General features: G+C 45.5%; 1 protein-coding gene across 2 annotated transcripts; it reads left to right on the plus strand.

Moving 5' to 3' along the window:
• The first annotated feature begins 3060 nt into the window (after positions 1 to 3060).
• Positions 3061 to 27476, plus strand: LOC107219322 (paired box protein 6 homolog). 2 transcript variants are annotated; one of them, XM_015657517.2, is made up of 6 exons: positions 3061 to 4269; positions 11395 to 11592; positions 22561 to 22701; positions 22808 to 23131; positions 24292 to 24476; positions 25689 to 27476. In XM_015657517.2, exons 1-6 carry the CDS (start codon positions 3918 to 3920, stop codon positions 26253 to 26255), a joined length of 1767 nt encoding a protein of 588 aa, XP_015513003.1. In that variant the 5' UTR covers positions 3061 to 3917; the 3' UTR covers positions 26256 to 27476. The 2 variants fall into 2 exon arrangements, with proteins under 2 accessions (XP_015513003.1, XP_015513004.1); XM_015657518.2 differs by having other exon boundaries at positions 25706 to 25999.

Raw genomic sequence — 27476 nt, forward strand, 5'->3', positions numbered from 1 at the left:
GAAGATTGATGGTTGCAACGCAATAAATTGTTGTAAATAAAAAACACAGTTGCTCAAGCTGTCAGGTAGCTAAACATGTTAGCTATTTTTCAGCGAGCCGATGAAATACTCAGGTCTAATATACGACGTCTGCCGAAGTAGGTACATTTGCACGCAAGCATTCGCAATTGTAATTAATTGTGCCAAGTCGCTGCCTTGGATATTATAACAGTAACTGGATAAAATACATGGAATATAACGAGAAACGCTTGCAAATATAACTCTGCAATATCCGATGCTAAATATTAAATTCGCTTCAACCTTAATCAATAATTTATACAGCGCGAAAGTTGTCAAATATTTCACGCTCGGAAATTGAAACGTATTACATTACACGCGAACAAATATTACGTATCCGCATTTCGATGTACCTACTTGGAATTTACTTTTACATACTTGTACCATTACTCGAAGCCTTGCAACGTGCAATTTGTAACGTGTAACGCATATAACGCATAAGTCGCGTCGAAAAGTTTTACGTCCCATATATCGTTCGATATAATATGCTTGATGTATGTCATATCCGTGTGACGTTTGAATAAAATATCGACGTAAAGAAGAGGGGAAAAAAAAAGTAAAAAAAAGAAAAAGAAAACCCATCTCTGCGGCGTACAACTCAATTACTTTCGCAGGTTATAGGCGCAGGTTGTTTCCACTTTAAGCGAAAACAAAAGATAATTATCATTGCGCTCGTCTCGTCACCTGGACAAATATTATACACGGCGTACATGTGTCTTATATTAATATAGATATATATACATACCGCGAAGTGTGCAAACTTCATACACCGTATCCTACGCGTACCCCTCACAAATGTGTACCCACCATATATATTACACATCTCTGTTTGCCAACCGCGCCGTGTTCTTTGTACATACACGTATAATATTACACATACCTGCTAAACGTGCAGCGAACGATATGATAAAAAATTCGCATGCTTCAAAAATATAACGGTAAAAAAAAAAAAAAAAGGAAAAGAAACGTTTCAAATATTTCGATAGACAGGTTTTACACGTATGCCGAAGATGATCGAGATGTTTCCTCCACGTCATGCTCCAAGTTGTAGGTCTGCATATACATATATATATATATATATATGTATATAATGTGTCTGCGGACATGTCTGCACAGGCATATTTGCACGTACGTTCGTTGCACGTGTATAGTCTGCGAGGAGGCAGTTGAAAAAAAAACTGATTGTAAAAACAGGTATCAAAAAAAAAATAAAAAAAAAAAAAAAAAACGGAAATTAAACGATAAAAAATGTCAAACACGGAACGAAATGAAAAAAACCTTGAGGTTAATACGGCCGTGTACGCGAAGGATACTTTATTATAGATATTCAATATCATTGTAATCATCAAACTTGTGTGTATGCACCATAAACGATATATGCAGCCTGACCGATTTCATGAACTCGTATAATGTCTACCTTCTACATGTGTACGTATAATCTGTGCGCGTACGTTGTAAGTATATACATGTATACAGTTTCATATTTTATACATACATACATACATATATATATATATATATATATATACGGGGTAAAAAAAGCTGCTGCAGCCGCGATCACGCGGTCACGCGATGCGCCCATACTGCTTTTGCCCGGGCATCAGATTAATTCACGAGTATATATATATACGCATACCTACAGGGTGATTCAGGTGTGATAAGGGAAAATATTTGGAGGGATACACTGGTATGATGGATTATTCATCCAAATATATGTATATATATACACATATTTTATTAAAATATAGATTTTTATTGTTTCACGAACTCGGAGAGTCGAGAGAAAATTCACGAGGTAAGTTTCGTACAGGTGAAAACAGGTTCGGGTTATCAATCGACGAATCGGAGAGGAGATGCGAAGGGAAATAAAGCAGGTAGGTGCATACATAGACGCAGGCTGACTCGTGCGTGTCAATAATGGCGATACCGCGAGGACGAGAAGCGAACAAACGGAATCGATTCGGGAGTGCAAAGTGCCGCAATACGATGCAGGAAGTCGGAGTCAGCCAATCGCGTTCGGTAAAATCGTTGCTCAGGGAATGTAACAAAATAACAAAATATCCAAAATCGATGCATTAATACAAAATTTGCTACGGTGATTCCTTCGTATCCCGAACGAAGTTTAAATATACCGAATCAAGCTCGTCGCCGATTCTCGACTGTGTACAAAGTATGAATTAAAAAAAAAAAAATAAATAAAGAGTAAGAAAAACTAATCGACAAAGAAAATCATATCCGCGTAAGGATTCGATTGTGTTTGGTGAAGCGAAAAAAAAATAACTAAAATTAATAATAAAATAAAGGGACGAACGGTCGCACGCGGTGCACTCTCTGCAGGTACACCGGCTTACACGTACGTGCGTATGCATACAATATATATATATATATATATATATGTATGTATATTATAACGGAAGATGGTGACCCTCGAGTATAACACACAAGGTGTCACTCTCTCTCTCTCTCTCTCTCTCTTTCTCTCCGGATTCCCTGCAGGTTTAAAACACGGTTCGCCCGCTATCGGGCACGAAAGTAAAACGAAGGTGTGGGAGCTGGCGTAGCGCGAATGGGCGCCATGACGTTATCCAATTGGTCGATTGCCCGGTAATGGTGGGTGGGCGGGGGGCGTAGCGAGAGCGACGGAGCGATGCGCAACGGGGGTTGCGCACCGGTGGTCTTGCAACGCCGGGGCCCCGACTGCTTTGCCTCCCCCCCCCCCCCCCCCCGACCCCACACCCCCTTCACCAACATCGCCGTATCTCCCCGCAGCGGGGGCAGCGCTGATCGCCGTCGCGCTCCTCGTCGTAGACACCGCGCGCCCCACTGCGCCCCACTGCGCATCGTCCGGGGGGTGCCGGGTGTCGAGGGGGAGGAAACGCGTGGGGCGGGGTGGAGGGAAGTCCGGCGCGGTAGCCGTTCGAATGCCTTAAATCTTGATCTCGCCTTTGGAATGACTAGCAGCGGGAGCTGGAGCAGCCGCGGCGCGGCCTCCGTAGCCACAGCAGCACAAGCGAGCGGCGTATCGGCAGGTGGGGGAAAGGTAGTCTGGGCGCGCTTCGAGCCTCGAAACGGAAGCCAATCTGCTCGAATCCGGCGCAGTGCGAGCAGCGGGTCACAGACAACATATATATTTGATACGTTAGGCGACCCTCCTCGCACCTTCGACGCACGATAATACCGCGGCGCGACATCCGCGAGACAGAAGCGAGCGACGCCGCTCCTTCGCCCGTCGTACGCACCCTCCGCAACCACTGCCGATCGGTTCGCGGCGCCGACCTCATCGCGATATACGCCACGAGTAAACTCGAACACGCCGCGCGTAACACCTGACGAAAGCTCGAGCTTTCCAGTGGACTTGCACGCGGAACAGTGATGGGATACTTTGAGGACGCTCGAACCCCGCAGCCCTGGACTTTGAAAATTTTTCTCCTCGTCGCGGGTGCACGTGTGATTTTTAATTCGTAACGTTTCAATTTTTCCTTCTTGCCGTTTTTTTCTTTCTTTTTTTTCTTTTTTTTTTCTTTCGAACTTCGCTCCGCGTTTATTTGAATATTTAATTGTGTGTGCGCATGTGGGTGCCCGCCTACACGCGGTTGTGAGTGTACTTGACCGTGAAAGAGGAGACGTGCCGGTAAGAGTTTCCTCGCGTCAATAATTTCTACGTACGACGATGTACCCCGGGTGCAGAAACGCTCGGACAGCCAGACTGCACTGACGATTCAAATCGAGACGGTACGCGTAGCCGGGTTGTCGGTGCGGTTGTTGGCATAACGACGGTGAGGAGACCGGAAATCGGTAGGAACGTTGAGAGAGAGGACCGGGAGGCCCCGGAAGGAGAGCCTCGAGGTAACCGGCGAGTGATGATGATCGGTGGAAGCGTCGCGACGCCCACCGGCACTACGAAACCAGCAGTGACAACGAACGACAACAGCATGGTAGTGGTCGACGCTATCGGCAGCGCGGCGGCCGAGTCCGGATTCTCTTTGCCAAACGCCGCTTCGAAGCTGAACGCGAAGGCCATCGGCGCTACGAACAACAACGCCGCGGTTAAATGTTGCTCCGACGATACCGGACCCACCCCAGCCAGCAATGGCGTCACCGTAACTCGTCCCTGGGAGCCACCCTCCCCCTCGCACCCTCCGCACACGCCGCAACAACCTCCGACGGCCCATCACCAGATCAACGTCATTCCACCCTCGGCTCTGCTCGACGGTCAGTTTGAATTAGCGTTATTGACCTTACGGTCTCTATTGGTATCCGATGCGTCGTTCTCGTCTCTGTTATTTATACATGTATGCACGAGTACACGGACACTTTAGAGTTTGGCTCGACTTTGATACTTTTCAAGTACCAGCTACGGCGGCTACTCCCAATTTCGTTCCTGGTCCTCGTCGCGTCGGAAAAACTCCCCGCGTCCTTCGGCTCTTTATGTAAAACGCATTAATCAACTTGGCGCGAGTGTCTTGAACCGTCGAGGATGATGACTGGGTGAAAAAAAATGGTTGATTCCCACCGTGACGAGGGTTTGCGCCTCTCGCTGTTTTACACCTGTGTATTTTCATGACAAAGAAACACAGTTGCCGGATATCTTTCCACCGCGTTCCTCTCATTCTCTTATCCATACGTATACATTATAGGAGAGCTTTTGACGCTTCTGGACTGTTCAACGAACCCGCACCACCGACTTCCTCCCAAACAACCCCGAAGCCTGACATCCTTCAAAAATACAGTTTCGACCATACGTATATATGTATATATATATTAAAGTACTCGACCGAGCGCGTCTCTTCATCCACCGTTGAGATCCCTCGATCTCGACTTCGACGTGGAACCCTTGACTTCCGCCCCCGATCACCGAAATGTAAATCCGAGCTCGCGGGTTTTGACCAAGAGTCAAATTAGATTCCGAATCGCCTCGTTTTTTCCCGTCACGAAGCCCGTCGTCCTCCGATGTCAACGTGTATGATAAAGGCGACATTCCAGCGATCAGTGACGGTGTAAAGGCGATGGCGGTCGGGTCTTTTGCGATGCGCACCAACACAACGACGAGGTTTTCACTTCGCGTTAGCGCAACAAACCCGCGCCATGGCTCCGGCGTTCCTTTCGACGCCTCAAGCGCGAGATGAATTGTTCTGCCACTGGTTCGCTCCTTTTCGAGGAGCGCGTCTTTGTGTTGGCGGCGAAGGCATGTAGCGAGTCGCTGCACGTGCTTTGTATGTAACATCAGCTTATGCAGGTTGTGGTTAACAATAAAGGCTCGTAGCTTACAACAAACCGTGTGTATCTTGAACGGCTCTCCGGGCTAGGCGTGTGGTACAAGGTATACCAACGTCGGGCGGTACACGCCGTGTACGCCAACAATTATAACCGGAGAGAAGCCGGCTTTGACGGAAAGACGTTAACTCGGTAGACTTTGGATGTCAAAACTCCGAGTGATTTACGACCGTGCGTAAATTTCACCCTGTCACACACGTACCGCGTTACACCTATCCGTCCGACCTCCTCCACCATCCTCTTCCAACGACTGATCCGACCAACCGCGCGAGCGTTCGAATACCTGCGCGACACCCGACGAAACACCGCGTGAATAATTTTTGCTCGGTCAGACTTTGCACGCGAAAAGTTTACGCGGAGACAAAGTCGGTTCTTACGAAAGAATCGCACCGGCGCTCCAAATATCACTCACGAACCCAGTGTTACGTAACTCTAACGCTCGTCAGCCGCTGCGAAACCAACCAACGATTTCGTACGGTGAAATTAATCAAGTACAGGTGACGCTCGTTATCGTTCAATTGCGTGAGGCGATCAATCCTCCAAGGATTCAAGATCTGCTGATTCACGTTTTGACACCTGTGCCAGTTACTCGGCATTATTGAGGGTCATGCTGGGTTAGGTCAGGTTAGGGTTGGTCTACACACGCTTCTGGTTTATTTCCAACGAGCTGCTGGGTATCGAGGAGACTCGTGGTAAAGGTAAATTTTTACGACCTGGGTCTATCTCGCAGGTCGGATGTACGATCCGACTAAATGTATGGTTGAAAGCTCGGACCGACGGTGTTAAGATTGTAAATTCTCTTGGTTCATGGATGACGGTGGAAAACTATAGTTCGTCAAACTGACTCCCAACTTTCTTTAACGTCGAACCTAGAGCGGTGAAAGCCGGAAAGAAGACGATTGAATCTTGTACGTTTGGAAGCAGGGAGAAAGACTAATTGCTTTCAGTTCAACTGTGTTTTTGTGAACTTCAGCGGTAAGATTTGCAGTGATTACAAACCTCCAAATATTGTAACAAAGTCTTACAACGATTTGAATTCGTCTTTTTTCATCCGAGTGAATCTCTCGCCTTGACAAACGTACCTAAAACTCGAACGTTCGTTCGCGTCTCACTTCAGGAACCAACAATAAAATCCCGTGATCCACGGAGTAGCGTCAGCTGGAGACAAGTTGCGTGAATCTCGTCAAACAATTCGAAGCAAACGTCATCATCGTCACCATTGTCAAATGAACAAGCATAATTTTTCACATCTGCGAATCAAACTGCTACGGGATGTGATGCGGTAGAAAAATTTCGCACCTTCGGAAGGTCGGAGCGCGGCGTCTTTGTCGCGTAGGTATAAGCCGACGGCACGCGAGAAGCGACAAGTGAAAAAATTGAGTATCCCACAGTTTAATCCGAGAGAATAATTTGAACAAAAGATCACGGGCTGCTGCAATCCTGACCGAATACCCGAAGAATCGGACATTCGAGCATCCCGTTCGAGGCTCGACGAGTGTGCGTACAGGTTATAGGTAGACGTACCTACTGTACCAAAGAGACGCGTGTTCGTGGAGGCGGATGCGATACGCAGCACACACAAAGGACCGCGGTTCAACCTGGTTCTTAATTGCGAGCTTCTCGTTTCTACGGATGCGATCGTTTATCCGTTGGCTGGGTAAACGGCGATATACCGACGAGTTCTTCCCCCACGTCCGAGGCATCTCGTACATTTCTGAGTATATCACCGAATAGTAGTAGCTGCAATAGTAAGCGTCTGATGCCCCCACGGGGTGGGTAGTATCGGTCCCGGGAACCGGTCTCGCCACCGTATAACGCCCTTCGGTACGTACACCACGACACCGCGCACGAAAGCGAGGACATTTATTTTGTTGGCGCCTTGGCCGAGGTCTCGTTCAGAGCTTTCCGACGATAGCTCACTTGTCTCATTAGCCATCCCCCAACACCTAAGAGGCATTGCCACTTCTCCGAACATCTTCTTCTCCTCCTTCGACTTCTGCTTCTTCTGCAGTCCAGGTAACAAGAAACCCGCGATTATACGTATTCGTATGGTAGGTATGTGTGTGGATAGAGACGGACGGCTAACAATATCGAAACATCCGAATCGACGCGTAATGGGAAAAGCATTTTAATTCCCCGTATCCACACGCTGTATACACGCTGCGTCCAAGTGTGGAAATATCTGTGACTCGTACGATGCCTAATGAGTACCGACACTCACGTTCGGTCGTTCGTTATATCGGACCGTTTTTCCATTCTATCGTCGGAGCGTAAGGAAAAATGAATCGGTCAAAATTGAAAGACGCGTTTTCGATTATGGTAACCGATGGACAGTGCCAACTTATCGTTACACGAAGAGAGGATTCTTCACGTTTTTGATCAATTCTCTATTCATTTTAACAAAGTTTCAAGCGGGAACCTGCATCCGATCATCTTCAGGCTACATAGAAATTTGAAAATGTTTTTACCCATCGTTATAACTAAACGAAAATCTCCAGTACCGATTCACTTCTCTCGCCTAAACGGCGGCATCGAAACGTTATCCGGAATAGAATTTGAAACCCTCAATCAAGTCTGACCTTGTTGAAGGCACGAAATTCTCAGCGTTTCCTTCAACCGCTCCAGATGGGTTAACGAGGAGGGCGATAATAATAAATTAGTGACGGTGTGGTATTATCGCCGTTTAAACGAACAAAAGATAAGGCGAGATCCGAGGGCTCGATAAAGATGGGCGAAAGGTACGGGGCGGAAAAACGGACAGCCCGAGGCAGCGGTTGTAACCAGGGAACATATGTTCGTATTAAAAGAAGGAGCTCCTTTTAGCCCCGCTGCTTTCCCCCGGTCAACCACTGTCCAATAACACCTGAACGCGATGCTATCTGCACGCAGGGGTTGACAGTTGCATCTTGAGCGTACAAGTTTGCTTCAAACGTATTAATTATCGTCGTCCCCTTACGGGAGGCGGGTGTTTCGAGGGTCCCTTGAAATTTCAACGCACGTCAAAAAGGTTGGACTTGAAAGTAGGTGCGTGAAATACGAATCGTTCCGAGTCCCAACGTTGGTGTGTAAATGTACTCGCGGAAGATCCGCGGCCCCGTTTCACGCGCGCGGAGATAGAATGAAGAAAATACAAATCCAATAATTAAGCGTGGCAGGATCGGGGATTTCTCAGGCGCGAAAACAAACGCGGGTACGAGCGGCAATCGGAGCACCGTTTGACAGCCGGCAATTACGAAGATCGAGGCGTATAAGCCGATAGCTGCAGCCGTTCAGCGGGATGAAAATCACCCGAAGTTATACGGTCTCAACTCGGAGGGTAATTAAATTTATTATACCTACACGTGTAAATAATCGCGTATAATAATATCATACGCGCCGAATGCGGAGTATAAACGTCGTCGAGGCGACGGGCTAATGTGCGGCTAATGGAACGGGCACCGTCCACTTACGTTTAATCGGTGGAATTTTCTTATTGTGCGTTATATATCTCCACGTATCCTCCCGTCAAGTGCCACGCGTATCGACGCATCGCCTGTGATCACGACCGCATTGCGGAAAGATCAGACGAGCTGGAAGGCCATTTTTCCCTGCAAGGTAAAGAAGTTCAAAAAACAACGACGACGATGACGATGATGAGGATCGTGACGATGATCCAGAGAATTCGCCAAGCTCGTGGCGTTGCATTTTTGCATCTATTCGTCAACGCGACGCCAACGGTAGTTCTCAAAAGGAAAAATTGTTCGTTGTGACGTTCGTAGTCTCTGTGGCAACGGAAATTCTAGCGTTTTATCGTCGATTGGGAATTGTTTCTTTCTTTCTTTCGTCAATTTCTAAACCCACTTTGAAAAAAAAAGGAAAAGGTACGACGAGAGCCCAACCGAGAGAAGAAGTTTGCGGTTGAAAATTTAATTGTCTGTTTTCGAGTTGAAACCGCCGTGTGGTTGAATGTAACGAATGTCCGTTACGCGTATATTTGGGGGATAATGCGTGGAGAAATCGGTGCGAGAAAAAGAATTATAAAATACAGAGAGTGATCCGAGCCAGTCCGTACAACGAATCTTGTACGGATATATCGGACAGCGCGTGCAATCTGAGAATTAATAAGATAATTTTCCGTCAATATAACCAACCGGCTGCGTTACGTAAGAAGAACGATGTAATAGAATGGAAACTTGTAAAACGAAGTGCTAAACCGCTACTGCACCATCCGTATGATGTACTGCAAAACGAATGCTATTGCACCTGAGAGAAGCTGTAAGCTGGGTTCATTGTGCGCTCAAAAATTCCCAGTCTTACTTTCCATTAAATTCCAATCGGTTCAGCCTGCTGACTCGACTGTTTGTGCCGGTATCTTTTGCGATCGAGGAAGATTAATTAATGAATGCAAAAAACAATGAATACGACACTCCGCAACTGCGCCTCTCTTATTACATACTTCCTTACAGAGGCTTAAACACGTCGCAGATTGTATGCTTCACGTGTATTGTGCAGGTACAGGGTGTCGCTTCTAAAGCGCATTCGTCGATCTCGATTTGTCCCGGGAAAATAGCCGGAGAAATCTGGCGATTTTGCCGATTCGTAACTACACCGTTAAGTTGTGAATAAAAATTCGGACGAGGCGAAGTAGTGTTTGTGAAAAAATTTACCTAGTTCGCCCTCTTGATTCAGTTATCATACCCACTGTGCTAAATGACAAAAAATGAATCGATTGACTCATCCGATCTTTCTCTTTATATTTCTGCACGCCGGTCATTCCTCGCTTTCAATTCCGACAGGTTTACATCCTTAACTCTGTCTCTCATCCAGTCGCTCACTCTCTCTCTCTCTCTCTCTCTCTCTTCACCATTCGGTGGTTTTTGAGCTGCTCCGAGAGCATGGGTACCCACCCAACGATTTTAGCGTAAGAACTAGAACGTGACTGCTCAAGAATCCCGTAAAGAACCGTTTAGAATCTGTCAAAACATGAGACACCCATAACTGATCGGTGAAGAATGAAAACCAGTTACATGGAATTAAACGCTTCTATTTTCCCGAATTAGGGGTGTCTCTTTTTTATTCCTCTTTATTTCTTTTCTCCTTCTCCTGCTTCAACTTTTCTTTTTCTACTCATCGTTCGATCACAGTCATGCAGTCGACGAGACCACTCGCCCAGTCAGTCCCAAGAATGACTTGTCTCTACGTACAGGGCGGGTAAAAAAAAAAAAAAAATTCCCAACCATACAGTCCGTCCCGCGTAAATTCTTGCGACAGAGATTTAATAGATTAACAGAATTCCAGCGGTTTCGACGCTTTGCACATCGGACGCAGCTAAGAACGAACAAATTATCCAAGAAATAAATTCACACTCGGCACACCTGATGCGTGAGATTCTCTTATCGCCGACGTGGTTATACCACGTATAAGGTACGAAAAAAGGTTGTCGCTCTATCGATTACGCGTATAGGCCCTGCCACGCGATAAGCGAGAGTTTCCATAGGCATCCATCCATCCCCCGGCCGAGGTAGCTCGGGGCCGTTCTTCGTCGTACGATATCTATTTTTCACGGTTAGACTCGTCAAGTATAGAATCGTGAGCGGCATAACCCTGCTCGATAATACGCGGTTATACCCAACCTCTCAATTACCTTGCCATATATACATACACATATATATACATATATATACATACGTTATACACACACCAGGCGGTGAACAATACATCGCGAAACTATGAGAAGACATTTTAGCACTGCCTGCACGACTGACTGTAACCGCGCTTATGCTGGGAGAAGAGACAATGAAAGAAAAAAAGAAAGAAGGAAAAAAAATATATATTCATCTATCGGTGTTTCACTGTAAAGGACATAAATCCACGGCGAAGGTCTTATTTTATAAAACGCGACGGAATGAAACGCCATATCAAAATCACGAAGCGTGTCTTCCACCCGCATACTTCAACTTTAGATATACATTTTAAAATCAAACTCTTTGTTTGAAAAAACGCTCTCAACTTTTACCCGATGATTGTCTACCTGTATTACATGTAACCGCGTTAAAGAAAGAACGTGAAATTTCCATGTTTCAGGAGTTGGAATTGGCTGCGCCGGTTCGGTCGCACCGAATCCTTTCGGAAACAGCAGCGGAGCCAATGCAGGGGGTGTAACATCCCGCCAAAGACTTTTGGAGCTGTCTCACGGTTTGGGCGCCCTCCGTCATTACAACGATTTGGCAAATCACGTACTTTCCCTCAATCAACAAGGTGCAGTTGTAACCAAGCTATTGGGTAAGTCTTCCTCCCATACGATTTTCGTGCACAGGAAAATAAGTATGGAAAGAAAAAACAATATCCGGATAAAGGAACCGTGTGTCAAATACACGCTTTACCGCATAACGCGTCCCACCTCCGGAATTCAAACGGCCACTGTAACGAATTTCGCGTACGGTATATTCTGAAAAAATGATCAAACTTATGCAAAGGTGGCATAAAGTTGTCGACCGAATTTCGTAAAGATTCATCGGTGATCGCGAGGTTTATCAAGCTATCGATGTTTCGCGTGGGCGCCATTTTGACCACCACACGCGTGTTAAATTTGATAACCTATCTCTAATTATCCGAGTCGAGTTTGTATCAACGAATATCTAATAGCCGATGTTATTTCAAACCATAAATCAATAAAGCAGACCATAATAACAGACGACTCTCAACAACGGATTCCTCTTAAAATCTCCAAAAGCTCAACTTACACGTTAACGTTGTTCTGAATATTTTTAGTCCCCGAAGATGTCCGCTATTGGGAAGTTTCGCTGTACATACAACCATGCCTACCTACCTACCTACCTAAACACATCCATACAATTATTCGCTCCGTAAGTAATCGAACGTGTTGAACACGCGCCAACCGCGCGTTCTAGCCGTGATAATTTATGTTTCGAGATAAAGAGGAATCGATTACAGGTATATATAAGTAGGTATATGCTAGAAACACACACGGTGCGACAGAGGAAAGTTGAGGAATGAGCCGTGAGACTGGCACTCGACGCGTGCTGCTGCTGCTGCATAGTCCAACTCGCTCTAGGCTCAACGACTAACGTACAAGTCATATCTACACCTATGTCTGCATATGCATATTGTGTGTGTACATACATGTATATATATATACTCACACGTGTGTGTGTGAAACGCAGCATCGCCTATCCAAATTGGCTATCGGGATCATCGCGGTATACCTACAGGTATAACGCTAGCGTAATATCGCTAAACTAACGCGGCTTGACGGTTATTATGTGCGAATTTAATATATGGCAGGTAAATGAGTCGGCGGTTCGGGGGTAGGGTGAGGAGGAGGTTCTTCCTCCCGTTTAGATTTACCGCTCCCTCAGATCGGACACGAGTTTTACTGATAGCTTTATAATAAACCCCGAGCTCCCGTGTACGTGTGTATAGTATACCCACCGCTATGCATACCGTCAGGCTCATCGCGTGTTCGCTAATATCGTAACGCCGTATGTACGTATATGCCGCACACGCACACACGCGTCGACGTATCCGCAGGTTCGAGCTGCACCTGATTACCCCGCAACTTTGGCGAACACGGCGGAAAAAAAAAAAAAAAAAACAAAAAAAAAAAAAACACAAATTACACGAATTGAGATGATTGAGGGCTGCGCGTGGTATTCAAACTGCCCCCGGTTTTCGCCAAGTTTCTATATAATTCTTTTCAACTCTTCGGATCCCCTTGCATACGTACAAGTTCGTTTGAACTTTCGTCCAGGTACGACGGTCGTTTGTCGTACGTTTTTTTTAAATTCCCACATCAACGAATTTAAACTCTTATCCGCGACTGCATCCAGGATGACTGCAGGACTGTCGTGTTATCGTATACGGGTACGTAGGCGCGCGCATCGTTGCTAGAGTAAATGTTACAAAGAATAGAAATTCATTTGGTATTATACATACCTGCGCCTCACGACCGTGTATAGATGACGTGGTGAATATGAACACAGGTGTTCTGCACAAATCAATATACCGATCCAGTATACAAGAGAAGCGAAGAGAGGCTGACTTACATAGAGCTAAGTGTGTCTGTCAAACGATGCCTTCTAGCTCTTCTTTGTACAACCAGGGCTCTAATACAACACAGTACAAGTCCCCGGCGTACGTACACCCCCCGTGCGTGTGACTGTGTAATCATTATTACAGACACTGTTAATCCCAAGAAGCAGCTATTAACCTCCAGCACGATCGTAATTCCCTTCAACCTATATGCGGGTACGTCTGTACGGCGTATACAATTGCCCGCAATTTCTTGTGCGATAATGGAATACAGGGAACGACTAAGGATTGAACAGATTTCACAAGATTGTTAAATCGATGCGTTCTCGACTTGGCGAGAAGATTTATCAAAGATACTATCCGGGCGCCGTGTAGGCGTGTACGATGTATCGTATCGTGCGTATAAAATGAAGGAAAACTTTACTTTGGCACAAAGTTGCGCACGGGACGATGCATACCGTGCAATATCGCACATTGTACGTAGTGGTACAACGATAAAGCGTGTGTCTTCGAGAGACGGGTTAAGTAAAATACATAAGTCCGAAACGATCCCGGGTAGTTCGAAGCATGCAGAGCAATTCCTCGGTTCTCGTTCCTCGTTAACTTTACGAGGCAGCATCGTAAAAATATACCGTTCAGTCTCTGTTCGGCCATCTCCGCAGCTCCCGCGGTAATGTCTTCATTCGAAAAAAGGGACGAATAAAAAGTAGGAGGAAAATAAAAAGGAATAACGAAGAAAAAAAGGATGAAAATGAAAAATGAAAAATGAGAAACAAACGCGGAGGTAAACGAAGAGCATAACAATCAAACAAAAATTAACTCAACATCTCTCGGCAACTCCGCGCTCTCAAAGATGCGATGTAATGGCGAATGTAGTAATGTTCGGTAATCGCGGCATGCGGACCAATTACCTACACCCTTCGGCCCGCAATTAAACCTGAGCATTGCTGCTCCGGTACTTGAAAACCTAAAAAGCGACTTTCTTCGCCTCGCGTTATACGCGGCTGGCGCAGTTAAAAGACTCCCATCGTTTATTCCCGTAACGGCAAATTTCATAAGAAGAAATTAACCCTACCCGCACACCCTGGGAGATGCGAAAAAAAAACGGACGAAGGTGAACGCGCGCTGAACTGCGGAAATTGCGAACTCCGAAGCTTTCGATCCAAGGCACCAAGCGTACGTAACCTGCGCATTACGAACGAGTTCCCATATTTTGTACGGGCAATTAGTTGCACTGGTATACAAGTCAAAGGTCAAGCGAGGCCCGGCCACTTCAGAGGCTCTTTAAGCGTCACGGTTATTGCCGGAGTAATACATAAATCGTCCGCGGACGATGCAAACAACGTGCTGAGTTTACAACACGCCGAGGTGAGAGGAGAACCGATTCAGTCGAGTGAGTGCCCGCCTCTATCGCGGTCACAGTTCCTCTCTCATCCTCTTTCTGCAAGAAAAAGGAACGAGACAATTGTAGGCTCGGAAGAAGTTGAGAACGGGCTACACTGTGATAGCACACACGGATGGATGGGTGTTGAAAAAAGAGAGAAAGAGAGAGAGAGAGAGACCGCCTTCCGAGTTATCGGCATCGACTCGAGAATTGGCATTGGAGAGATTTCGGAAGCACAGGTTACCAGTTTCTACTCTATCCGTTCGTTGTTGCGAGGAAAGGAGACAAAGGCACATAATTTTTCAGAAATTGCAGAAAACCGGTAAACACGATCGAAACGAAAGTTTTGCGCTTTTTCATTTTCGTTCGTCGTGCAACGTGTAACTTGCAACGAGTTCTGCTTCGCGTTCGAACACGCTGCGCAGGTACAACACGTGGATGTATGTGTAACAAGGGGGTAAAGCGATGCTTGGAATATCTCGATTTACCCACCAGTTACCGTGGCTTTTACCTTTTTACTGCCGCTCCGCGTTTTACGGTTGCCATGGGGATAGTTATACCCGTGCTCAGCCAATAGACTCGCACTAAAGATAACCATACAAGGTTGCCACGTAGGTGCAAACGAACGAAAGAACGAAAGAACGAAAGAGCTCTCCTTCTCTAACACTCACGGCAAATCTTCTAACTGCGCGAATATTCTATAAAATCAAAAAATAAATAATAAAAACTCACCAGCGCTGTTGTGGTAGCCAACGTAGAACGCGTTCGTCGAGAAATCTGCAACAAAAAATTAGACAAATCAAATTTCTATTTCTATAAGGCATAACTAGACAGGTTTGCCGCTTTGTCGAACAACCCGGACAACGTTTAACTAATGATCTTACGAAATTCATCATTTTTTTTTTTTTTTATTCCTTCCATCCTGAAAGTGAGCGAAAGAGAGAGAGAGAGAGAGAGAGAGATGGAGGGAGAAAGAAAAATAATTTTATAAAGATATATATGCGCAGATGCATGCAGCTAATTTACACACGTGTGTCTGTATATATTTCACATAACCGCTGTAGTTTACATATATATATATATGTATTTTTTAGTTATAATCTCAAGTGTTAGACACCGCTGCAGTTGCCGGATCAATTGTATAATCGGATTGGACGTATTAATTTAGCATACGTGTATATAGGTATATATATATATTGACGCGTATGGATATACGTGGCACACCCACTACATTATACCTATAAAAGTCTGTCAGTCAGTAATTCCTACACGGGTTATATACCCGCGTATAATATTTAGTTGCACACACCGCGTTCGGAATGATGATAAAATTAGTTCCTCGTATATAATCGAATACAAACTTGTTTCGTGACGGGAAACGCCGTAAAGACGCGTACGCAACGATTTCACCGATAGTTACACTCGTGTGTATGCATACCTATGCAACACGCGAGCGGGCTGAGAAACCCCCCCCCGGACGCCCTTTCCCCGCTCGCGTTCAAAAAGTAATGAGAGAGAGAGAGAGAGAGAGAGAGAGGATTTTACGAACACTCTCAAATTTACTCGCGCGCATAAACTCGTTGTTATTTACGAGCTCCTTGCAGTTAAAGCTTTAACCGGCTAACTCGCTTATAATATACTTGCTCAGGAAGTAAATCCCCCTCACCCCTCCGCCTTGCATACCGAACACAACGCGCGCGTTACATCGCGGGACCGAAAGGCGATAATTTTTATTCTACCAAAGCAACAAAATAGCGATAACTACTCGACTAGATTACGGTGAAAATTTTAAAATCAATCGTCGACGGGTGTAAATACGTTTTGGGGTATTTTACACGAACGTTGGAATAGGAGTAGAGGCAATGCTCTTTTTCGTCCAGCTGCAACGCGTGCTTTAATTAATATTGTCATTCAGTATTTTACAGGTAGAATAACGTCGATAAACATATAGCGTGAAAAGGGATTACACTATTTTGTGACAAACGTAGCAAGAAACGACAAACGTGTACAACAGGTGAGATAAAGGATCTTTTGAGAAAGCACAAAGCTCCCGTACAATGGTACATGTGCCGATGTGACTGTCTCTGAGCGTTTGAGGCGAGCATCTCTCTCTACTTCTCTCTATCTCGCTCTATCTTTCTCCATCTTCAAACAGATAACTATCGCGTAGATAAGGGTATTGCAGACAACAATGGCGAACAATGGTGGTGGAAACGAGTAATTTGTACCTCTGAAACCAGAGAATAAGAAAAAGAAAACTAACGCAAGCTCGGTGCACGGGGATCAGAAATAATATTCCAGTAGATGTTTTTACCCCCGAGAGACTCGTTCTTTTCTTCGTCTCCGTTACCGTACAGCTCTTCGTTCTATACTTCAGCCTCTTCTATCCCCGTCTCTCTGTTTTCCCATTTACCCATTTTCTCGTCAATATACCACGCCTTACATCCCGCAGCTACCCGCGGACCATCGCTTTTATAATACGAGCTGTTTCTTTCACCCACCGAGAGGCATAAATTCCAAAGTCACGGGGTACGCGCTGCGTGAAGAAGTAGAGGAAGAAGCACCGAGCAAAGCGCGATGTGACACATCCGTTGAGCGAACGCCCCATCTCTCGACCAATAACAAGGCGATTCCTGGTTACCATATGAAAGCGCACAGTAGACAAGGCTTCCCTCTCGTAGGCACGAACCTAGCTCGTATTGCCGATGTCCATTATGTGAAAAGTAGAGGTAAAACCGTGGCAGAAGACGAGACACTGGGTAGACATCGCCCCCTTCTCGCGGCCTTTTCCTTACTCTTATTCTTCTTCTTCTTTTCATCTTGTTTCAAGTTTCAATTACAATTATTATAATTATACCTGGCTGCATATTACACGCTTGCTACGCCAAACTTCACCTTTTCATTTATGTTTTCTTCTCGCTATTCTTCTTCTTAGACTTATCTTTTCTCCTTATAATTCTCGCGCGTTGACCGAGATGCAAATATCCGTTGACCCTCAAACGCGGCTAGTCGGCCATATTAGCATCGGAGAGCTGAGAATGAAAAACCTGGTGAAACCGCGTTTTTAACCACAGCACGCGCGTTGCTGTCGATTGGTTTTATTTTATTCACTTTGTTTATTCCTCCGCGAGGGAGTGTACAAAGTCGCGTTGTTACAGGATTTTTACGAAAGAAACAACGCTGCGCAAGGTTACACGGAAGTTATTCGGACGTGTGCGTGATCGCCATCCGTACAGTTCCGGATCACGTCTCTATCTTCTCCGCATCCGTAAAACTCAACGTCTATCCGCGTCTGTCCGCCCGCACGTTAAGCTTGTAACTTCGGAACTACCGAACCAATTTCGATTGAATTTTTTTCTACGGACAGCTGCAACGTCAGACTATATTTAAAGCTATATTTCGTTGAAACGAGATCAACAGTTTCCGAGTTGTAACGATATTCGTAAGCCGAGTCGAAGGCCGACTAAACTCTTACGGATATGAGAAGAAAGTTGTGTTCGAGATTTTTCGATGTCTCGATAAGCTCTGAAAAAAAGTCCGCGAGAGAAAACGCTTGTGTGTAATAGTTTTGCGACAAAAAGCATTTGAAAATACAACCGGTCGGAGCTCCAACGGGCACATATGTAAGACAGAGACATCCGGCTTGCGTATCTGCTAATTATACTTTCAATTAGCAGGAGAAAAGAACGGAAGATAATAAACTGACTCTGAAGCGTCGATCGATTATATTGTCAGTGACATGTTACATTGTCCGAATGGTAAAATTGTGTAAAGTGAATAATTACACGGTCAAAATTGATGAAAAATCGTAAGATCGATAGTGGATTTCAAAGTTGCGATATAATTTGTCAACCGCATTCGGCAGTGACGAGTTCTGGATTCGAAACGTATGTGACAAAAATTTGTACAACCGATGATTCGGACGTTATGCGAAATTCCCAAGTAGGCGTCTTTCGTAAAGAATATAACGACGAATCTCCGATTGATAAAATGGTAGGAAAATATGAGGGTTGCGGCCTTTCACGTATAGGTATCGGAGTACGGCACCTATGGCTCGTGATTATAGGTACAGTTGGGCAAAGTTTACGTTCAGAGTACATCGGAGGTATAGAGAGTGAGTATTCGTGGTACCAACATCCGCAACCTACCCACACGATACATGTATACAGGAGTTTTCTTAACCCGCGGATGTGTTCATATACCTACGCGTATATATACGTAGAGATTATGTAGGGTATATTACGATACTTTAGCACCAAGGTAACTCTTTACGACTCTCCTTAGTGCCGGCGTTGCAGAAACAAGCCGCTTCTGGGTAACGACTTTCGGCCCTGCCCGCAAGCCTAACTAGCAGTTGATAGATCCCCGCATCGCCTGCCTGCCGTGCAATTGCGCCTGCCAGTAAGACTCATTGCCGGAGTAAACGATAGGGAGAAGGAAAGAAGGAAGGAAGGAAGGAAAGAAAGAAAGAAAGGAAGGAAGGAATACGAGGAGTAAGTGGATAGGTACGGATGGATGAAACCAAGGCAAAGACCGTGCACTATATCCTTATGCAGATGACCTTAAAACGGCTTATTTCGTGTATAATTGCTTTGGTAATCCGTGCAAATTGGCCCCGGGTTTCGCAACGAACTCCGTTCCGATTTTTTGCGCCAACTGTAATCGAGTTTACGGGAAAGAATGTACCTAACAGCACGGGCATTATACCTACCACCTACTACCTACCTACCCACGCCGAGTCTGAATACGAGCTTACCGACTTACATGCACAGGTACTCGAGCAGGCAGGCTAGGCGGGGTTCGAGCTGGTTTGATCACCACCTCGGCCGAAGAACGAGAACCCTGGTTGCAGAGTTCGCATGTGACGCGGAGTAATCGATGTGAACGCGCCCTCGGAGAAACCGTAGAAAAATCTCCCTCTTCTCTCGGTGCGCGTATCGCGTAAGCGCGGATGTAATTTACCTTCGGTTTAGCAGGATCGTAAATTTATTCGGGCCTTTATCGCCACGCGTTCTCTCGTCAACTCCCGACGAATCGGCTCGCGGAACAGGCATGCGGGACTTTTTTTTTATTACTCAATTTATCACTTATATTCGTCCGAATCGTTAAATCGAAAAATGAGGATAGTTTGGAATAGCGATTAAAAATCACCGTCAAGGTGTACCTTGTCCGACGTAGTTTTTAACTTTTAGCGAAAAACGGAGGAAATTAAAACTCTGGATGTTTGCGACGTAAACGGAACAGCTGACAAGGCGAGTGTCCGAAAGACGAGAGTGTTACTTTTCATTTTGTATATTCTTATTCGGGTCTTTTATACTCGAACCGGAAAGAAGCGTTTACCGGAACGTCGTTAGGCTAAACTGCTATTTGTGGTATACGTGAACGAACGAAAGAACGAACGAACAAACGGTCCGCGGAGATCGTTCGGAGGGATAGCGGTGAATTAATTTGTACAGTTTTTCCACGGGGTGAATATGGATCGAGTTGCGGGGACGAGCAGCGTTACTTCCGGTTACAAATAAAAAAAAAAAAAAAAAAAACAAAATTGTTGCCCGACCCCGAAGCTACGCCTTACGATAAACGCGTACATGCCGAGAAAAATTTTGACTACAAGTAAATTCTTTATAAACGGTCGAACCGACCGACGTTTTCGATAACTAAAAACTTGCGCCAAGGTGTTGCGGGTTCTCGTACAATATAAATAATTGTTACAACGATTAGCTTACCGTCGGCAGCTTTTTACCAATTCCAACTCACCGCGTCTGTGGAAAAGCGCTGCCCCGGCAGAGCTTGCTACTTGTTGTACATTCGCGTATATAATTCCGCAGCTGCAACGAATCTCGAGTCGTAAGGATACACGCGGTAGTTTAACGCGTGCAGTACAACCTTCCGCGGAATAATACCGCGCGCGTGTGTGTGAGTAGACACAGACGTAAATGATATGCAGAGGCGCAGCCAGAGCCGAGCAATTATTGGTTGTTATAGGATTATTATTAAGAATGAAAAATAATAAGAACGTTTTGGCCGCGGCGCAAAGGGTCCCGGATCGCGTGTTCTCCCACGGGTGAACCCGCGTGCGTGAGTAAACGGCGCTCGACTCCTCCGGGGTCTGTGGATATCTCTCTTTCTGTTCCGAGCTGGATAATGCACATATATAGGTGCGTGTCTCGCGGGTTGCCGATGGTTGCTCGGTTAATGGGCGAGGTTAGGTTAACCCGGCTATATCCAAATGCCCGAAGGAAATTCCTCCTCGCGGCTCGACACGTCGCCTCTCTTTGTTTGCTCTTATTATTCGCCTCCGTACGCGCGTATATCGCGTACACCTTTCAATCTTTCGGGAATACCTTCTTCCTCTGCAACCCATTTACGTTATTATTATCCGCCAATGAAGAAATTACAACCGCACGACTCCGATCCGGGCTGATCACCCTTCGGGGGTTCTTCTTTGCGCGTATCTTTCGATCCATCTTCGGAATCAGACCGAGCGGTGTTAAAGGGACTTTTTCATTCCTTTAACGGTGCGCGGTCTGTGAGTAAAAACGCGTTATCGTGGATAGGAACAATTGCGGACTGATGATACGGCGACAGATGGCCAGAGAGCCCTGGAGAAATTCAAGGTTCCATGGTATTGTAAAACGTGCGTGTGTGTAAATTGTAGATGCCTGTGTATCGACGGAGCTTAGGTGTATATACACCGTTTGAAATGCAGTATAACGTATTATACCCGGCAAACTGTATAATCGAATAAGACACAATCAGACACCGCGATTATATATGCCTATATATGTAATTCAATTTTCACAGGCTATTGACTCTGTTTCACAACACGGCCATTATAGCGGGTGAACGGATCCGTATACACGCAATTATAGGTGACTGCCTATAAAAGTCACGAAGCGCTCCGACTAGCGCGACGGGCGAGTAATTAATTTACCGCCTGGCTACAAAGCAAACGTATGACATGACCGTATAAATGCTAATTCCGTCTGCGATTCTGGACGAATTCGCGGGTCGATAACCGGACGAGTTGCCTGGTGTTCGTATCTTTCCCGCGCCTCTTGCACGCGTATCGTACCCAACTTGGACACCGTGCACGCTTTTACGTCTTATCAATCGCCTCGTAACGTGAAAAATGGAGAATTTCAACAGACCGAGTGTAGAAATCGACGCAACGGACGTATGAAAATAGGCACGTAGGTGACTCTACCTCGAAGAAATACCAACCTTGTGAATAAATTATCGAACAATGATACTTTGTGCCTACGATCGAGAATGAAAGCGGGAGACTCAAACTTTTGTATTGTAGCCTTTTCTTCTGGTTTATATTACACGGATAAAGCGAATAAAAATTTCTTCGAAATGTTTAGAAAATTGTCAATGCAACGCTACGCGAGACAACGTTATTACGAGTCACTGTGAAGGAGCGGTAAGAAGGCGTTACGAGAAGTCGAAAAAGTCCACGTCGATCCGACGCGAATCAATAACCCTAATTATTATTCGCACGTTTCGGTACCGACAAGTAAAAACGATTAAAAAATAAAAAATAAAAACAAACAAGCGACCAACAAATATCATCGTACAAGACTTCCGCGAAATTATCGCACGTCAGCAGACGTCAGTTTTGTAGAAAATTGGGAGGAAATGGTGGCTTTTTTACCGACGCCTTACCGGATCTAATTCCTGAGAAACACGACTCATCGTCACCTCGACGGGGCGGAGTCTCAAAGATTTCCTAACTCGTTGAGACCATTGATCGTAGGTATCGTCGTACATCGACTTGCAAATCTGAAAATGTGTAATTCCGTATGTTGCAGGAACCCTGAGACCCCCGGGTCTGATCGGCGGTAGTAAACCGAAAGTTGCGACGCCTGCGGTCGTGGCTAAAATCGAACAGTACAAAAGAGAAAACCCTACGATCTTCGCGTGGGAAATACGCGAACGACTGATATCCGAAGGTAAGATAAAACGGAGCCGAAATATAGAAATGGACGAGGTGGTCCCGGAAGGTGAGCGTGGAAACGGGTTGTGTTAAAATTAGTATTTTCCGGGCCGTTTGCGCAGGAGTTTGCAGCAACGCGACGGCGCCATCGGTCAGCAGCATAAACCGCATCCTGAGAAACCGAGCGGCGGAACGAGCGGCGGCGGAATTCGCGCGGGCCGCCGGCTACGGTCTCTACGCTGCGGGGCCTCACCACTACTTCAACTCGCCCCACCACCACCCTCACCACATACCGGGATGGGGTGGGGCCCACCCCTGGGTCCTGCCAACCATCCCAACCGGAGGCTCGGTCCTTCTTCCTCCAGCGCCGAGTCCAGGCGGTGGATCCAGCGGAAGTCCCGACCACGCGCTTCACGGATCGGACCCGATGACTCGCGGATACTTGGGTACCGAAACTTTGTCACGATACGTTAATACGTGCTTAAGGTACAAGCGTACCAGTTATCGACCTTTTTCGTTGGGTCTCTTCGATCCTTGGTTCGAAAATCACCCGAGAGCAAATTTGTAGCGATTGGTTTTAGGCGTGGTGAAATTTATGATTTTGGAAAATAAGGGGGTCCAAACGCGTCTCGATAACTGGTACGCTTAACTCAAGATCTTCAAGGTCGGTGGTGCAGGCCGGGTCATGGAAACTTGGAGATTTTCGTGCCACGGTACCTACTTGAAAGGCACGTTGCGTGCGTGACAGAGGAAATGCCCGAGAAATGCCCCGCACTGAGTGAGAAAAATAAGAATAAGAAGGAGAAGCATAAAAAGACATGTGCCTTCTACCCCTGTTCGGATTTCCCCGTCAGTTATCAGTATTATACCGTGGCAGTTTATTACACGGTATCGAGTTTCGGTTGCAGGCTTCTCGTATCCCTCTTCTTACTCTTGTTCTTCTTCTTCTTCTTCTTCTTCTTCGACTAGAAATTTGATAGAATTTCCGTGAGCCACTGACCGAGTCAGTCACACGCGCCGCCCGCAGTCATCGATGCATCCGCGGCTCACGTGTGTTGGCACGTTTACGCTCGGCGAGAGAAGAGTTGCTTTTAAAATGGTATCAGAAGCGAAACCGGTTTATCGACCGAATTGGTGGTATTATTCAATCAATAATAATGAGGTATTGCTGGATATCGCGAGTCCGGCGTGAGGAAGAATTAAATTCGCGGCTTTCGATCGAGGAAAGGTTTTAGTCTCAAGGGGACCACCCAGTTGGATAGAGAGAGAGAAAACAACAAACGAAACACCAAAAGCCCTCCTGAATTGTGAACCAGATAAATTGAATGGCTTGTAAAACATTCCTTTGAACACTTTCAGCTTTCGAACAAGCAAGCAGCAACGCTGACCAATTCCTTTAACATTATACTTGAAACTGATTCGATTGATCCGATTATTGAACCATCGTATATTTCCCAGGAAAGTTTATAAAATATTCGCACAAGTATCGCATCCGGCGCACGATCAAGCTTACAAAATCCTGACGCGGCGTATAATTAAAGCTGCCCGAAGCCTGGCAAGAATTAAACTTCTCGCGTAACAAGAACGATTGAAATTAATGTGTCAGATGCTGACGGAGACGATGGAAGCTTGGACGGATCGGAGCAGCCAAAGTTCAGACGGAATCGTACAACCTTCAGTCCCGAGCAGCTCGAGGAACTGGAAAAGGAGTTCGAGCGTTCGCACTACCCTTGCGTATCGACGCGCGAACGCCTCGCGTCGAAAACGTCCCTCAGCGAAGCCCGCGTTCAGGTAAGCATCCGTACCAAATTACTACCCACCGTCCACCCGATAATCAATATCAATAATTGTGCCAAAGAGCGTCGATTATTAAGATGTCAAAGGGTGCTCAGACGCCGGTCCTCGTCGCGGTAGGTCGGAATTTTAACCTCGAGAGGACGAAGCAAAGGCTGATCCTCCGACATCGATTACAGTAATCGAAAACGATAAACGGACCCGTTATTTGCCATCCGACTTTCGATTTGATGCTATATTTCTTCCGGCTACTTGTTGTTAGATTCTTACCCGAGCAGCGGACTCGTCAGGAGACTAACTACCCTTTGACTGTACTTGACTCGAGTTTGCATACGGTCAATTGACGATAAAAACTTGGCAATAAGTTGGCGAGCAGTGATTCGTTTTCGATAACTGAGATGGTGGCGGGAAATTAGCGACAAGTTCAAGTTAGGAGTACGTTAGATCCAACGAGATCCTTTACACTGTCAAGTTGCAATACGAAATGAAAACGATAAGACTTCGGACAATCAGGTTCATCGGTCATTCGACCGAATATTCCTGTTGGCAATAAATTGTTGAATAACCGATACACGGTACGCTACCCGGGCGAATTTTGTCAGAATCGAAAACATACCGTGGATGCCTTTTTTGTATAGAAAAATGTGAAAAAGATAATATTTGGCTATATGCGACAGAGTTGACTAAAATTCCATCTCGGATAGTTCACAGATTAACCCATCAATTCCGTGCAACGCGGTGTACGAATATATAGATATGTGGAAAAGAAAAAGTACCCCGAAATACATACATACGTATAGATGCAGAGTGATTGTCTAAGGGCCGAATGGTCCGTCGTCTGCTAGAATGTAAACGCGCATGCGCTAAAATTCAAGCGCAGTTGTTCGTCAGGTTGACCAACCGTCGTAAATTCGTACGCACATCTCGCCGCGAAGTTTGTAACCTCAAAAATTTCGCCAGCCGTCGTAGCGGCGAGTGTAAAAATTGTCGATACCAAGTTCACCACGGTTGGTAACCCTGGCAAACAACCGATCTCGAATTCGATCGCAGGCGGGTTAAATCGCCCCAGACGAGGGGTAAGATTCTGCCGTCGGACAATCACTCCGTACGGAAAGTGAAAAAAAAAAAAAAAAAAAAACAACCAAAAATCCCAACCACCGTAGCTCGAAGTCGGCTGAATATTATTCTAACGACCCTTGTGACTCTTAGGTTTGGTTTTCCAACAGACGAGCAAAATGGCGGCGTCACCAGCGCATGAACCTTCTAAAGCGTTCGCCGCCGCACCCGGCGGTATCGGGAAGTGGTTTAGACACGACCCGTACAGGGGCATCGTTAACTGGTATAACCACAGGAACCCCTGCCGGGGGGATGGGTGGCGAACATAGTGCATTCCGCGCGGTTCACGGTACCGCCGTACCGTCCCAGAGATTCGCCGAATCCGGTGGTAGCGGCGGCGTCGCGGCCCAGCCGGAAAGAAAGCCGAGCGCGTTTCGCATGATCAGTCAGCTCGTGGGGGACTCGTCGCCACCCTCGGCTAATCAAACGACGACACCCGCGAGCATATTCGCCGGCGGCACGGACGCCTCGAGCATATCCCGACACTACAACGCCCCCAGGAGCCCGACGCCCCAGCGTCGGAGCCTCGACAACGACGTCGTCGACTCCGACGAGGAGATCGACGTGCAGGATTCCGACCAGGACCCCCCTTCGCCGATCGCCTGGCGGGAACCCTGGCCGGACCAGCAACCCCTCGAGCTCACCAAACACGATCGCTGAAACGATCCTAAATCCGATATGAATACGAGCACATGCATATACGTGCGTACATGCACGATCCATCTCATCCCCCGTTCCATCTATTTTATTATTATTATTATTACTATTATTATTGTTATTATTATTATTATTGTTGTTGATACTGTACGGAGTAAATATGATTTCCATTTATTAATAATTTTCGTACGTAATTTCATCGTCACTCTTACCGTCATTAACGATATTATTGTGCTTACTATTATTACTGTTGTTGTTGGCTTTATTATTATTATTATTATTATTATTATTATTATTATTATTATTATTATTATTCGTAATATTATCGTCAATCATTCGTACGATCACTTGTGAATAACGGTATACCTACTGTCATAGGTACCTTAACATAACCTAGGATTATACATGCTCCGGAAGTGCGGGCTGTGTAGATAAATATTTAATTATATCATTATCGTACTATATATATATATATACACACACACACACATATATATATATATATATGTATGTAACTATTAAAAAGTAATGTGATTGTAATAATTCGGATTGTTAATTATTATAAGATCTGTTTATATTATAAGGTGAACTATATACGTACGTACATAAATACGACATACGCAGATATATACGTAGATAAATGCAATATAAGTATACATGTATAATTCCGGTGTTTATATTATTGCACGCGATCGTTAATCAGTTCGTGTATAATTATGGAATTGTCAAAATAGCATAGGTATGTGAAATATACGTAATTGTGTACCATACCGCGCAATGTTGGCGAGACACTGGGATGAGTAAAGAGAGAAGAGTGTGTGGAAAAAATGATAATATTCTTTCTCGAATAAAGTATTTATTTGTTACGACGAACGTAGCTACTCAAACATATTATGCGACGGACGAAAGTTTATCAGAGAGCTAGTCCTGGCGGTGTTTAATATTTTGCCCTCGGAGGCAACGAACTTGCCTATGTCATGTGAAAAATTAGAATGAAATGAAACCACGAATGGATAAGTAATTAAATGAATAAAACAGAATTAACTGGTACGATAAATGAATTTTTCGACAGAAAAAAAAATAATAATAATAATGATAAGTGAAGCTGAAAACTGGATTCATTGAAAAACTATGGAGTCTGAATCCAACTCGTCCGTATTTATATCTATTCGAAGTGTCTTTATCCTGTCCCCAAATAAAAAAAATAGAAGAAAATGTGCAAGT

Source organism: Neodiprion lecontei, chromosome 6, assembly GCF_021901455.1.
Source record: "Neodiprion lecontei isolate iyNeoLeco1 chromosome 6, iyNeoLeco1.1, whole genome shotgun sequence".
Classification (NCBI taxonomy): domain Eukaryota; kingdom Metazoa; phylum Arthropoda; class Insecta; order Hymenoptera; family Diprionidae; genus Neodiprion; species Neodiprion lecontei.